Source organism: Vidua chalybeata, chromosome 7 (genome assembly GCF_026979565.1).
Source record: "Vidua chalybeata isolate OUT-0048 chromosome 7, bVidCha1 merged haplotype, whole genome shotgun sequence".
Taxonomy (NCBI): Eukaryota; Metazoa; Chordata; class Aves; order Passeriformes; family Viduidae; genus Vidua; species Vidua chalybeata.
In genome coordinates, this window is record NC_071536.1 from 14,400,759 (window position 1) to 14,415,625 (window position 14,867).

At 37.1% G+C, this 14,867-nt stretch overlaps 1 protein-coding gene across 12 annotated transcripts in view; it reads left to right on the plus strand.

Annotated features, from left to right (window-relative positions):
- The window catches only part of RAPH1 (Ras association (RalGDS/AF-6) and pleckstrin homology domains 1), a 105,133-nt gene that overhangs the window by 34,470 nt on the left and 55,796 nt on the right, over positions 1–14,867 (plus strand). For all 12 annotated transcript variants that reach the window (XR_008431940.1, XR_008431938.1, XR_008431939.1 and 9 more), the window contains exons 3-4: positions 2,415–2,520; positions 3,313–3,827. Coding sequence is in view for 2 of the 12 variants with exons in the window: in XM_053948331.1 (XP_053804306.1) it covers positions 2,415–2,520; positions 3,313–3,827 (621 nt within the window). In the remaining 10 variants the exon portion in view is untranslated. The remainder of the gene's footprint in view (positions 1–2,414; positions 2,521–3,312; positions 3,828–14,867) is intronic.

Below are 14,867 nucleotides of genomic sequence, written 5' to 3' on the forward strand. Positions count from 1 at the left end.
GCATTGCTTAATTTCAGCTGTTCTGCAGAACTGTTGAGCTTCAGTGACAGCAAGATTCCCCACGTAACACATTCTACTCCAGGGGCAGAAGCTTCTGACCCTGTCATGTACTTCTTGGGTCACCAGCTGGATCACAGGTACCCTATTTATAAAAATCCTGGTATTTATTATAGCAATCATATGGGCCATCATAACGTAACAATTCAATGGGTCTTAGACCCTTTGTTCTCTGCCCCATTTTTTAAAGGTATGAGCGGCCTAGAAATATAAATATACTTTACTTGGAGTTTATAGCTATACTATTGACATGCAGACTTCAGTGATGTCTCAGTTTGTTGTTGGTCCATGCAAATTTCTTAAAACCTACTAAAAGGTACTTAATGGTAGAACCCACATTATTTGTTTCTTACCTTCATATTGCTGTTCAAGACAGTCTGCAACACAGCCTGACAGTTGCCCTTCTATCTTTCGCAACTACTGAGAAATGACATTTCCCCCAAAACTTTGAATGACCTCATATTGTTCTGTATATACAAGTTAATTGAGTTGATTGTGTCTCAGATCATTTATTTGGACTGTCATCAAATCTTGATGGGGATGTTCCAATGAAGTCCCAATAAAGGGAGGTGATTAGAGTTGATGAGATCCAAAGTGCATTCTCCTGTAGTTTCAGTATTTTTTGCTATCTATCAGCTGGTTTTCAAGAGCACTAGGAGGAAAGGTTTTTGTCCCTGATATCCTTGATCTTTAACTTCTTTTTAGATTTCGTAAATGTTTATTTTTAGGAGATTTAAAGTAAGACCAGATGTAACTGCTTTTTAAAATATCTGAAATTGTTTGAATGCCCATGGGAATCATCTGAATTCACTTTCCCTCTTTAACTCTTGGTCTAACAAAAGTCACAAAATCTGCTGCGTGTGTGAGCAATATTTAGTGTTGATGAAGGGTGTCTTAACATTTATTCTGCTTAAGTTATTCTGCTGTATGGTGCAGGTTAAAAGAAAAAAAATTTACCCTGCTTCTCATGATTATTGAGAATTAAGCTTTTGGGTGCTGTTGCAGTTTTTAGCAGTTCTCCAAACTGCTGGTTTAGTAGTTTTGGAGAATGTGCTCAGATTATGGTGAGGGCATATCACATGTGTGTCCAATGACCTGCAATAACTTTAATAAAGTTAAATCTGACAAAGATCAGTAAAACATGGTTGGGGTGCTTTTAACTAGGATATATTTGCTTCACGAGAAATCTTTTGTAGCAGTCTGTGGGTTTGGGCTGAAGGAACAGGGCCTAACTTGCCTTTTCTATCTCCAGTTTCACTGATGGCTCTAGGGTTATAGATTTTTTTTTTTTTTTTAAGTCCAGGCCAAGCTGAGAAGAAAAGGGAGCTCAAGCAGATAAAACATTATGGGAAAAATTAGTGCATTTGATCTTTTTAACAAAGGCTTGACTAAAGATGTAGAAAATGAACATAAAAAATTTAGGTGAGAAACTTTATTCTGTTGAAACTAGAAGACGCTTTTCCTTCAGGCAAGCATATCTTCAGGAACTCTTTATCAGTAAAAGCATTGCCTAATTTCAGATGTTCTGCAGGCCTGTTGAAGTTCAGTGACAGCAAGAGCTGGATTCCCTATGTAACACATTCCATTCCAGGGCCAGCAGCTCCTGACCCTGTACTTCTTGGGTCAGCAGCTGGATCACAGTGCCTAACGGCTTGCTACTTACGAAATCCTGGTATTTATTATAGTACTATGTCCATATTAGCCATCATAACATAACAACTCAGTGTATTGGTTAAAAAGAGTTTCTTTTTTTAACCTCTGCTAGTTTTCCTAAAAAAAAGTGCCCTACATAAACTGGCTAGGGTTGGTTTTCATAACTTAATGTTATTCACAGGAAAGACTATTGAAAAAAATTTCTGAATTTAGTGTATTTAAATCCCTGTTAATAAAATAGGATTCTTCACTGAATGTTTTTAAGCACTTATGCCATGATTATGCTCATAAGCTAATGGTGGATATCTTAAGCCATATTTTAGACTCTTATCCCAGTTTGAATGTTGTGCAGTTTCATGCAGAGATAGTTAAAGGTAAGTCAGCTATCTGTTTCAAAATGAGCTGGTGTCTAACACCATTCAAAAAAGCAGTCGGAAAATGCTTCTATCCTTTTGATTCTGGAAAAAAGCAGAATGTGTTTAACAACTTCTCCTCACTGCATACACTGAATATCTGAAGTTAAATCTCTGTAGTATGATGATGTTTGTTTCCAGTCTAAAGCCTGAAAAACAGGGGTGCTTTTATATATTCCAGTAACTTTTGAAAAATTTCTCTTAGACAAAATTAATTCTCATTCATCTTAAGGAATTGGACAAGCAAATCTTTGTCAGATTTTATTTTGTCCTCTTTTGGATCTTTTTTAGAGTTTGGATGCAGACAAGCCTGTGGCACCAGTGAAGAGGTCACCTCTCCGCCAGGAAACCAATCTTGCTAACTTCTCATATCGCTTCTCCATGTACAATTTGAATGGTTTGTTGAATTATTTACTATATATAGTTTAAGGAAAATACTAGTTTAAGAAAAAAACCTATTCAAACTATAAATTAAAATATTGTAAAATATAAGAACACTTAAATATGCTTATGGCTGAGGTGAGAAAATATTTGCTGAAGGCATTGCTTTCTAGTGTCCTTTTTTTTCAAGTATTTGAGTCTCCTAAAGCATTATCTTTTACAACACTTACTATTTGAGAGCTGTAGTGTAGTATTTGTATAAAAAAGCTTGTTCTGGGATTTGGTCTCATGAAAGAATGACTTAACTGGGAAGAAAGAGCATCTTGCTTTATGGAACAGAATGCAGGAATATAGTTACAGAATGCGTTCAGGATAAAGAGAAGGAAACCTTAATTTAAAGGCTTGAGTATGTATATAGTATTTTTGTTTTGGTTTTGTTTTTTTAAAGCTGTTGCATTACTTTAGCAGAAAATGCTTAGCTTTTTTGAAAAGTGAGGCACGATAATACACAAATGTGTTTTTACATTCCGTTCACAGGAAAACAGTTTAAACTTTTCAGATGTAGTCTGAACATTCATAGACTTCTTTTGCTGACAAATGAGTTTAACCTAAATAGTGTGAAAGTTGCACTGGTCAAGGATAGTAATGCAAATGAATTTTGGTTCAGCAGTGCACAAATATTTGCACTACAGATGGGAAAAGAAAATGCTGCTTCCTTTGCTCTCTTAACTATTAGATTTGATAAGACAAAGTGAGGCATTGTAAATGAAATAACTCTGCACATACTGACTACTCTTGTTTGTTGCAGAAGCCCTGAATCAGGGGGAGACTGTGGATCTGGATGCCCTCATGGCTGATCTCTGTTCCATAGAGCAGGAGCTCAGCAGCATTGGCTCTCATTCAGCAAACAATGCTGCAGTGAAACGCCTTGCCACGGAACCCAAAACTCAGAAACCACCTGCTAGTCGACCTTCCACTAAGCACGGCAGCGTGAAAGGATTGTCCTCCTCTGCTAAGGTGACTAAACCATCGCATGCCAACGTGTCTCTGGATGACATCACTGCACAGTTAGAGAAGGCCTCCTTGAGCATGGATGAAGCAGCCCAGCAGTCTGTTGCAGAAGACACCAAGCCAGTGGTTACTGCCCAGCACAGGAGGACAGCATCTGCTGGCACAGTGAGCGATGCTGAGGTGCGCTCCATTAGTAACTCCTCCCGTTCCAGCGTGACCTCGGCAGCTTCCAGCATGGACTCCTTGGATATCGATAAGGTGACGAGACCTCAGGAGCTGGACTTGACATCACAAGGGCAACCAATCACTGAGGTAGGATGTCACTAATTCAAGATTTTTGTTTGGTTTGGGTCTTTCTCTTCAAACTTACACCCCATTTTCTGTGCTGACACTCATAGCTAAACATTTGCAGTGCAGTGGGATTGTTTGAAGACTTGCTTTTACAGGAACTGCCCATATTGTAGCTGCTTCTGTCTCTGGTTTCGATTGTGTCTGGAAGGAAACTTCTTATAAAGAATGTGTTTAGATTTTTTTCTTAGGAGCTTTCCCCATCTCTTCTTCCTCTTAAGCCAATCATGCATTTTAATGTTTTTATTAGTTTATTATTAGGTAATATTTTTATTCCAAATAAATATCACATATTGCCTTTAATTGAAATCTAAGGAGTGCACAGCTGTGGAAAAAAGAAAGCACAATTGACAAAATTCTATTCCTCTTACAGTACAGTTAATACCTGAAACACATGGAGCAATCTATGGGTGTCTATCTGGAGATCTGGAGCTATGCTATACCAGTAATTTGCTGCTACTTAATACTCTTGTTTCATGTATGACAGGAGGAGCTCTTTGAAGCAATACACAATACAGAAAAATAACTGGGCTGCAATACAACATTAGCAGATATTAATTTGGGATTTGGATGCTTTGACATTGATTAATTAGAGAGGAAACTTCAGTAAGAACAGCCAGTTCGGTAAGCATTGCAACTGCTAGTGACTTGAGAGAAAATGTGAAAAATGTTCCAGTGAATTTTGAGAACTTAAACTTATAAGTTCTCCTGTAGAAATACTCTCTGAAACAGAAATCTGACCTGTTAAAATGTCAGTTGTACTAATATGCATGTTCTCTTTCATGAGAGAAAACTGGAACAAGCTGAGTTTATTCTAATCAATAATTAAAACAAATCTGAATGGGCTGTACTGAAAGCATGGTTCTACACATCTGGAACAGAAATTCATCTAATGTAAAGTGAACGATGCAGGCTTGTCAGTCTTATAATCAACTAATTGAGGTCACACGTTGATTTAAATCTTCATTTGAAATGGTGAGAAATGAACAGCTTAGGTCAACTTTCATTTTGTATAAAAAGTTTGTGTTCGGTATGCTTTTATTGGAGGTTTCCTATTGAATGAAGCAAAACAGATAGGAATGTGCCCTTTGCTCTTTGGAAAGTTAAAATGCAAACCTTTGCATTATTGCTGTAGGCCTAAGTGTTCAAGCCCAGCCTATGGCAGCCATTGATTGTTGTTTGTTTGAGAATAATTTTCTTTTTATGGTATGATAAGGCTTATTTTTCGTTTGTTGGTTTTGGGTAGGGTTTTTTTGGTTGTTTTTTTTTGTGTGTTTTTTTTTTTTTTTTTTTTTTTTTTTGGTTTGGTTTGATTTTTTGGGTTTTTTTTTGTGGTTTTTTTTTTGTTTGTTGTTGTTTTTTGTTGATTTTGTTTTGTGGTGTGGGTTTTTTTTGTTTGTTTGTTTTTGTTTTTTTTTTTTAATCTCCAGCTGTTACTCATGATTATATGTCTGTCTTTATGATGTAGAAAGTTAGGCAGTCTTGTATTTTTGTCTCAGGCTAAAAAGATTACTTTTGTCAATTAGTTGTTCTAGCTTGTATAGCATAAGAAAAGCATGGATGTTGCATTTTTTGATTTTTAATGCAAAGTGTTTTCTGCAGTTGATCTTGCAGGTCTCCCTCTAGATTCTCTCTTTTACTTTGGGAGTTATATGCTTGAGGTATCAGTAAAATTATCAGTAAAATTGCCCTTCTTGTCTCCCAGGTTTTTTCAATACTTTGTGTCATGAGTAATCAACAAACCACCTGCTGCCTGTAATTACCTTGATATTGGTGAATCAAGGGACAGAGGTCAAGAAGTTGCTTTGTCTCCACGGGAAGCCAATCTGTATTGCTGCAAGTGTTGCAGTTGCTGTTTCAGTTGCTTTCTGAGCTCTTGGCCACTAACTGCAAGGCTCAAAATCGTCCCCAGAAGCTTTTCTCAAAGACATGTGAGAGCTGCCTTTGTACAAACACATGCTTCTCATATAAGAATGTGGCTATTGTTTCTCTACCCAGATAAGTTGATAAGAATTACTGATTCCTTTGAAGGAGGTAACCAGAAAGTGTCAGTAATTTGAGATGCAGATTATTCTTCTCTCTCTTGAGAGCAGAAACCTCTGCACTCGTTAACCATGCTGTTTGCTTTGGCTCTATCTATTCTTTTTAATTTCAGTAGCCTGAGGAAGGTGTTCAATTCTAAGAAATTGTCCCTTCCAATTTACAGAACTGGTATTCAACTATTCAGTTTTAAAATTGTTATGTGATGGGATGGGACTTCTTACAGAGAAGTAAGTTTCTTTTCTCATCACTGGTGAACAGGGAAAAGGAAATCACTTTTTTTTTTAGTTTGTGACAGATTTTGTGGTGGTGTTTTTTAAATTAATGGATTCTTTGGAAGAATCATTGGGTATCAACAAAGCTGTTTATTTCCTATGTCATTCATTTAGTGCCCAAAAACTAGTTTAAGGGTTTATTAATCCTCTTGGCTAGGTTGTGAATCAAAATACCTTTTACTAGTAGGGCTGAATTGTACCCTCCCACCCACACAGTTGATTCAATGGTGCTGTTTCTAATAGAAAACATCCCTCTGAGGAAATAGCCTTTGAAGAAGTCATGATGTCCATATAGGGGAAAAACCCAACAGTTTTTTATGCAGAAAGTGGGAGAGGCTATTTATTCATGGTCACAGCAGATCTGTGTTGAGATTTGTTATTCTGAAGTAGTGCTTCAAGTTACCTCTTTTCTTTTACCTGTCTTCCTTGAGACTGCCTGTAGGTGAGCTGACCTTTAAAATTTCTTTACTGCTGTGCCTCTTCTGAAAGAGGTTAGTGTCTTGGCAGCTCTGCCCTTTTGACCAATACTTTGTCTTCTCCAGGCAGTATAGGTACTTTAAAAAGTCATCCTTTCTGCTGCAACTTTATGTTATGCTCTTCCTGAGTAAAATGGAAGATAGTTTTGAAGGGAGGAAATGCTTGTCTGAAAAAGGAAATCAGGCTTTACAGTTATAAACTTCATTATTCTATCTTAAATACTTCTGCTCTGTATTTAAGAGCTCTCTGACTGGGCAGTGCAGGAAAATCCTGTGCAAGAACAGCCACGTACTGGCCCACTGAAGGTGTGTGTAGTCTAGTATACTGTCTGTCTGGTAATAGGGACCAATAGGAAAAAGGCTGCAATTCCACAGCCACCAGAAATGGGAGGATATAACTTCCCTTTCCTCTCATCCTTCCTTCCTCACAGTTCTTTCCTTACATTCTCATCTCCTCCCTTGTCCCAGCTTTGGCACATAACTGGTGCTTATTACCCCAAAACCTTCTGCTTCTGTTCTGGGTCTCATTCTGTGTTATTTAGATGAACTGCAGAGGCTCAGAGGACTGATGCACATTAGGGAGGTTGTAGCCAGGGACTGGAGGCTGGAAGGGAGATCAGGAGCTCACTTATTGGTGGTAATTGATTATTCAGAACTTCTTGCCTGAGTATTTGGACAGGCATCTTAGTGTCTTGTCTTCCTCTTCCTCCTAGCAGCCTGTGCTGTAGGCAGTTCCTGGAGTTGCACATATATCATCATGATGACAGATGGTAACTCTCAGTGGTCATATTGGCCAGGACCATCCCTGTACTCATTCTGAATTTGTCTTTAGATCACTTTCAGGGGAGTTGACTGGAGTTCCCTTGGTTGTCTAAAATTGTGGGTTTATTAGTTGCCATCATGGTTTATTTTCTTGTTTACTCCTTTCCTTTCTTAGCACTATCTCTTTAGACATTGTGAATGTTGATGTTTTCAAAGACTATCACTTTGTAGTCTTAAGACCTTGTCTTGGTGGTACTAAGTGTTTTCTGACTGCACTTCTCTTCTTGTCTTCAGTCTCCCCTTAAGTATTGTTGAATAAAAAGAAAAGTTGTCTCCACCCCACCCTAATCCCATAATTTTTTGCTAAATTGAAATTTGTCTTTGACAAAATGACTTCACAGATCCTTGCTTAAACAGTATTCTTTCTTAAATTGGTAGGTTGTATTTGGTTTTCTATGCTTTTAGTTGTGTAATGAGTGGCATGCACCTTAAAATGTTGTTTCTGTGGTGGGTTACTTTATTTGTATGTAGACCAAATTAGTGAAATAATAGCATGAGTTGAAGGTAGGGGAAATGATGTCTCTGTGACTAACTTGTTGCATCCACCTACATTATCTTTTTCTTCTTCCTTTGGTCCCTCTGCCAGCAAGAAGTTGTCTCTGTTTTCAGTGTGCTGTGTAGAGTAGAAGGAGGAGAAAGCAGAGGGGAGAGAATAGAGAACTGTGTTGATGATGCTTGTGTAGCTGTGTGTGTCTGGCGAGTGAAAGGCTCCATTCATGTGCAGTCATTGTTACTGTCCTGCACAAGCTCAGTGAAGAGGTTGCAGATAAGTTTGAAGTCTGCCATCTGGTCTGGCACAGTTCAGCATCACCCCCCACCCCTCTTTATGTCTGTAACCCAGTTTGCACAGCTGAGAGACTCTGCACATAAAAAGATAATACAAAATGTAGCTGGTAACACTACATTATTTAATTGCGTTTTATTTTTTAGCTTTTACTTAAACTTATTGTAGATTTATACTTTGATGCATAAGGGGTAAAAATCATGACAAAAAGTGCAATAAAGCCACATGGTTTTTGCTTCACTTGACAGAGAAGGCAGTGTAGAGTAAACATTAATGCTTCTTTCAAGGTAAAAAAGGCAGCTTTGGAGACATGACAGTAGCAATTGTCATGTAAGCTCAGCACATATAAATAAATCCGTACTGGCTAAAAGATCCTGTGGGATAAAATGAAAAACTTGAAATGGACCTAAGGGGATAATAAAGTTTGTGTTTCATAGCAATTTTGCTATAGTTCTTATGTGGACATGCTAGCATTTCATTTGCCTGTGCAGTGGTATAACACAGAAGCTTTGGTACCCATTTAAAACTATTGAGTGTCATGTTTTATGTGGGACTGCTAAATGTTGCTATGTATGAAAAGGCAGTTACCTGTTAATGTATGCGGAAAAGTAAACTGATGATATATATGGTCTTTGTTAGGCAACAGTGTCTTAAAATAGAGTTGGACTGCTGAATCTCATCTGCTATTTGTAGGTGGTTTAAAGAAGAGTTGTGGTCTGTTTTAGCTCTTGCAGGAATAGAGCATTATTGGCTTTTGTATTTTGGGAGCTTGAAGTTTGAGTACTTTTCCTTATGGTCCATGTGTTGTGTGGTTAGCAGATGTCAAGGATGTTAGACTCCAATTTGTGAGAGTAGTCACAGATAAGCAACAAACAAGACATGGCAGAGGTTTGGTTTATATTTCTTTTAAAGACTTAAAACAAAAATCATTTCATTTTCTGCCAGTTGTGTTATGTCCTTAGTTTAGAACACAAAGTCTATTCTGGAGCATTTCCAGTTCCACTTTTCCTAAGCTGAAAATAGTCAATGGAAAGACTTAATTTGAAACATAATTAGACCATTTCTTCATCTTTCTTTTTTTCCAATTATTAGTCACAGAGTGTTCTTTTATAAGTCATAAGTAAGGGGAAATTGTGCTTATCTGTCGTCCCAAAACATTACTTTGGCTTCCAGTTTTGTTGGCATAAGAAGTGTGAGCCATCCATTTTTCAAATGTTTTTGAAATACATGTAAAATGACTCCTCATTTTCCAGATTTTTGGAAGCTTTCAAAGCATTTTCTGAGATAAACATATGATTTTATAAAATATAAACAATATTTATGTATTTCAAATAAATAATCAAATGTTCTTGACTATGCATAATCGTCATATAATGCACTAGAACTCAAGGATTGATAATACACTCTTCCCAATGCCTGCAAACCAGCACATAAACTTTTTTTTCATGTTTTACTTATGGAATCTGCAAAGCAAATGATGGGAAGGGATAATTTTAATTTTTTTAAAGCATTTTCAGTTGAGATCCAAAGGAGGCATTCTGAAAGTTTTGTTTACTGCACATCATGGAATGGTAGGTTTCAAAGATTGGGGTAAATGGATTTAAAATACATGAAAGGGGAACATGAATTTAAACATTATCCTTGCATTGGTAAATCTTGATTCTCCACTCAGTGTATCTGACTTATTTTATAGCTATGGACCTAAAATTTATCCTGTAACTTTTCCATGTAGGAGATAACTAATAGAAGTATAGCAGAAACCATAAAACATGTAGGTTTCTCTCTAGTCAGCTTTGCCTCACACTGATGAATAAGCTTTAAAGTTCTCTCCTGGAAGGAACAGGAAAATGGACAGTGTAATGTATGTCTTGTATGACATCGCTGACGGGCAAGCCTGGTATCCACTCAAAAATTACAGTGAGGGTGGACTTTGTTAGCGTAAGTGTGAACACCAAAGGCATTGGCTCTAAATGCACCTAAATACAATGTTCTTTGGGGTTTTTTGTGAGGTTGGAGTCTTCTGTGGACAAGCAACTGAATGACTCATTCTGTTATCCCAAATGCTGGGTAAATAAGCACACTTAAAAATTAATCTCTTTGTTTTTATGTCTGTTCCATAGCACTTCAGAAAAATACTTGTGTTTATGAAGGGTTTCTTGAGAAAAATACTGTATCATTAATACAGACAAGCTAAGAAAATGGTAGTTTAGAGGTTCTTTCTCTTACCTGATTTGTCTGCAAGAGAAAAAATACCTTAGATGAATGATCAAATAAATCTAGGCAGCACACTCTTGGAACTATCCACTAGACTTGAGTTGAGAAATCAGAAGTCTTGCTTTATGATGTTACCAAACTTTGCTGAAAGTGTGCTGCAGGGGAGTTGTATGCATTAGTTGCAGTTTCCAGTAAAGATATCACTCTACTAGTGATGGTTAATTATGGAGCTTTTAAAACAGCCAATTTCCTTGTGGATACACCATTCTGCTTAAAACAAATTTCTTTACTTTTTCTGCAACATATGATTAGATTAGAGATGTGAAATACTAAATCTGTAGGAAGTTAGAAACTGATTACTTGTTTGTCCTTGTTTCACGTTGCCAAAAAAGAAATTTAGGACATATGACAAAAATTAAGAACACAGCCACCAGTTGTGGAACATTAAACTCTTAACAGGAGGAAAGAATTTGTTGTTTTCCTCAGTTATGCATATTCCTAAACTATAGTGTGAAAACTAGGATTTGTGTTGTTTTTAAAGGAGTTTGAACCCCCTAGAAATAAGACTTCATGTTCCGGAGAAACAATTGAGAATTGGCTTTTTAGCTGTGTCAGTTTTGAGTATGCTGCTTCAGTTTGTTATACCATAATATAGTATTTAGTGTTTAGTTCATTATACTGTAATAAAGGTCTGCAAATACAAAGAAAAGCCTTCATTTTTAGTTAAGCAAATGTACAGCTTTGGTTAGTTTCCTATGTTGGACACTTACTAGTCTTATTTTTGCAAATTTTTCAATATGTTAGACCAGCCACATCAGTGCCTTGCTTTTTGAATGCAGGGTTTATTTCATTCATGTGGCTTACCTGCTTTTAACAAATAGGGAAGATTTATGAGTTTTAACTCCCCAGTTGTGTATACCCCTTCTTTTATAGTGGTTGATCTTTGGATGGTTTTATGTCTAAAGTCATTTTGGGCAGAATTTATAGCTTAGAAGTCAACAGCCCTAAAATCAAATTTTTCTTAATACAGCTACTTCATAGAGTATAAGGCAGTAGATTCAAACTAAATTACAGCTTCAGTTAAAGCTATATGTACTCTTATTCCTTAGGTTTCCTAGCTGCTTTGTTTTCTGTGCTACAGGTAGAGAGAGCCCAAAGATAAAGTCTCTGATATTCTGTATGTAATGCAATTAGGAATCAATTAGTCATAGTTAGGGATTTTTTGCCTTTCTTGTTTAGGTCTTCCACTTAATGCGCGTTTTTTTTTAGACTGATCAGACAACGATTTTCTGTGAAATTATACTCCATATTTTTTCTTGGTGTTTTCTTGAAACTTCCTCCCTGCAGACAAACTGTATTTGGGATTTCATGTTTGGTTTATGCAATTTAGATCCCTGCTACTGATTAATTGGGCAGCCTTGCCCTACCTCATGTTGGAGCTGTTGTTTATGCAGCTGCCTAGTGAATTGGAGCAGCTTTCCGTGGAAAATAATCCTTGTGAATTAGTTGTTCATTGGTCCATTGAACCACATGGTCAAAATTATAGCTTTACATACAAGAAATGTGAAAGCACATCACTGGGGGAATGCCATCTTCCATGCAGCAATTTCGTCTTACATTTCTAAAAAGCAATAATGAAATGAAGCTTGAACTGAATGTTCATCAGATTTTGCAATCCTTTCTGTTCTGCTCTGTTTTAAGTAACTTTTGTTCAGCAGGGGAGCATCCCAAACTGACCTTGGAGGTGATGGACTAGCACTGAGTACACCTCATGCACACAGAGCAGCAGTTTGTTCATTTGAGATGTCCACAGACCACATGTTATTTAAATTACAGTGAACTTCAAGAAAGTCTATCAGGACTGGTGCTGCTGGCATGAAGTTATAAACATCCCTAGTATTTAATAAATACTTGCTGTAAGTTAAGATTTAAATTTTTCTTTTTATTCCAGTTGCCTGCAGTGAGATGGAGTTACAGGAGTCCTAGGAGGCAGGGCTGTCTACTCTTGAGCACAGAGTAATTGCTCCAGGTTCTCCCTTCCCTTGTCTGTCTCCAACATGTTTTGCAGTAGCCAGGCACTGCAGCTTAAAGAAGATTGCTGTACTCTCCCACCATGGACCCAGGCATTCTCGATCTTGGCCTGCCTTTGATTCAAGAGTAAGAGTGTGCAATCCAGCTGAAGGGCTGGCCAGTGCTCTGTGAGAGGTTGCGGCCTCAAGTTTTTTTTAACTGTGATGTTCCAGGCTTCACTGAGACTTACAGACTACAATTTTAATTCTGAAGGCTTGGTCTCAGAGAAATTTAGCTGTATTCTCATGGGAAAGCACAAAGCAAGACTTAGATTATTGGCAGGAGATCTGTTTCATGGTCAAATGTGCAGAGTCTTAAACATCTGTATTTTAAATGACACACACCTTCCCTTCCTTTCTTGGGAATACTTTGTTTAATGTAGATGACTAGTAATCACCCTGTAACAGTGTCCAATCGTGGAAAATTTCTCTCAGTCGTATCATTTGACAAAATTTTTATAAACAGCTCTAGGATGGCCCTGCTTAAGCAAGGGAGGTTGAACCAGATGACCAGCTATGGTCCCTTCCAGCCTTACCCGCTCTGTGACTCTGTGGAAAAACATGCTGTGTGTGAAGGGTCAGGCAGCTCTGTTACCCAATGCTGCTACCTCAGTTTCTCAGTGCCTATTTTCCTTTTCTGAGGTTCTAATAAGAATAAACTGTAACCCCTTTTGCAACAGTTTTTTTTTCTAATATCTAATCTAAACTGCGCCTGGTGCAACTTGAGGCCTTTTATCTTGTCCTATCTCTTGTTACTTGCAAGAAGAGACTGTCACCCACCTGTCTACACCTCCTTTTAGGTGGTTGTAGAGAGTGATAAGGCATCCCTTGAGCCTCTTTTTTTTGCTAGGTTAAACAACCCCCTTTGCAAAGGAAAGGAGAAAATTGATATTTTTAGTTAGATGTTTATCATATTGTGTCCATATGAGTAAGTTCAATATGAATTCATAATCATAAAGAGATTGGAAAAAAATTACAGTCCTCCTTCTCCATCTTTGGGTCAAAATTACAAAAAATAATTTTAAATCTTTAATTCTTGAGTTCTCTTTAGGAATCAGTGGATTCAAATTCTTGAAGCTGGAGTCTAAAGAATTCAGTGTAGGGATGTAGTTGAAATGGAAGCTATAGTAATCTTTTCAGCAAAGTTTTGCAAGCATATAGCTCTCTATTGAACACTGTATACTTCAGTTTCCATGATTTTTTGTTTGTTTTTTAGGGACAGAGAATGCATTTAAAAACGATTTTATAGCATTTCTCAACTGTGATATTAAATCCAAAATAGTGGCACAAGAGTGCCACCAGCTGGTTTAATTAAACATGTGTATTTATTAAACTGTTATAGAATTTTGCAAGAAACATGGCAAGATAATTACATGCACAAGTCCTCAAGGTGCTCTTATTGCCGTTTTTGGAACTAAGGTAAGTTATTCTGCTGTACAAACCTTGAGTGAATGATGTCCTTGAATGTACAGATGGTATTTAACAAGAAAGGAAGTTTTCTATTTAACATGATTAAGGCATTAGAACAGGAAGATGAAATACTTCAGAAGGTCACTAGGTCATCTTTCTTACAATTCCACCTCAGTTTTTGATCATTATTTGTAAACTGCCAGTGTAAAGAACATATGTGACACCTTTGAGACTGTATTGTACTGTTTTTAAACTCTGTATGCCTGTTTTCTCAGCCCTTACCTTAAAATCAGAGGAATTAGATACAACTCAGTCTCTTAGGGATGAGGCTGAATCTTTCTAAATTGATCCCACTTTTCTGTTCTAAGTGATCATCAAACATAACAAGAAAATAGATCAAATCTGAACAGATTTTTCAAAAATATACAAGTTGAATTGAAGAAAGGAGGCCATGTATAATAACCACATCTTACTTGTGAACCAGTGGTTCACCATGGCAAGATGGGCTACATGGCCTTCATGCTTCAGATTTTAACTAGGCGGCTCAGTTTATCACCTCTTCTTAAACACTTTTCTTAAAATCCAGCCATCAGTTCTTGTCTGTAAAAAATAAATCTAAGATTCTTGGTAATTCAGTGATAGTTTAGAAATCATTTCAGTTTGGGGGTTTCTTTGAAGCTGACTTTCAGCTCAAGACCTTTTTAATCTCAAGAATTGAAACAACGCAATGAATATTACATAATGGAATTGGCAAGGATAATAGGTGAGAAAATCTTGAGGTTTTGGCCATGTAGAGCTTTACTGGTTGTTTAGTTTAGTGCAACAAATTATATTCTGAAAATCTGAAAGGTATTCTCATTTTCCTGGTAGTCCATCTGTTCTATCATGTTTAGCAAACATGCTTTGTCAGTATG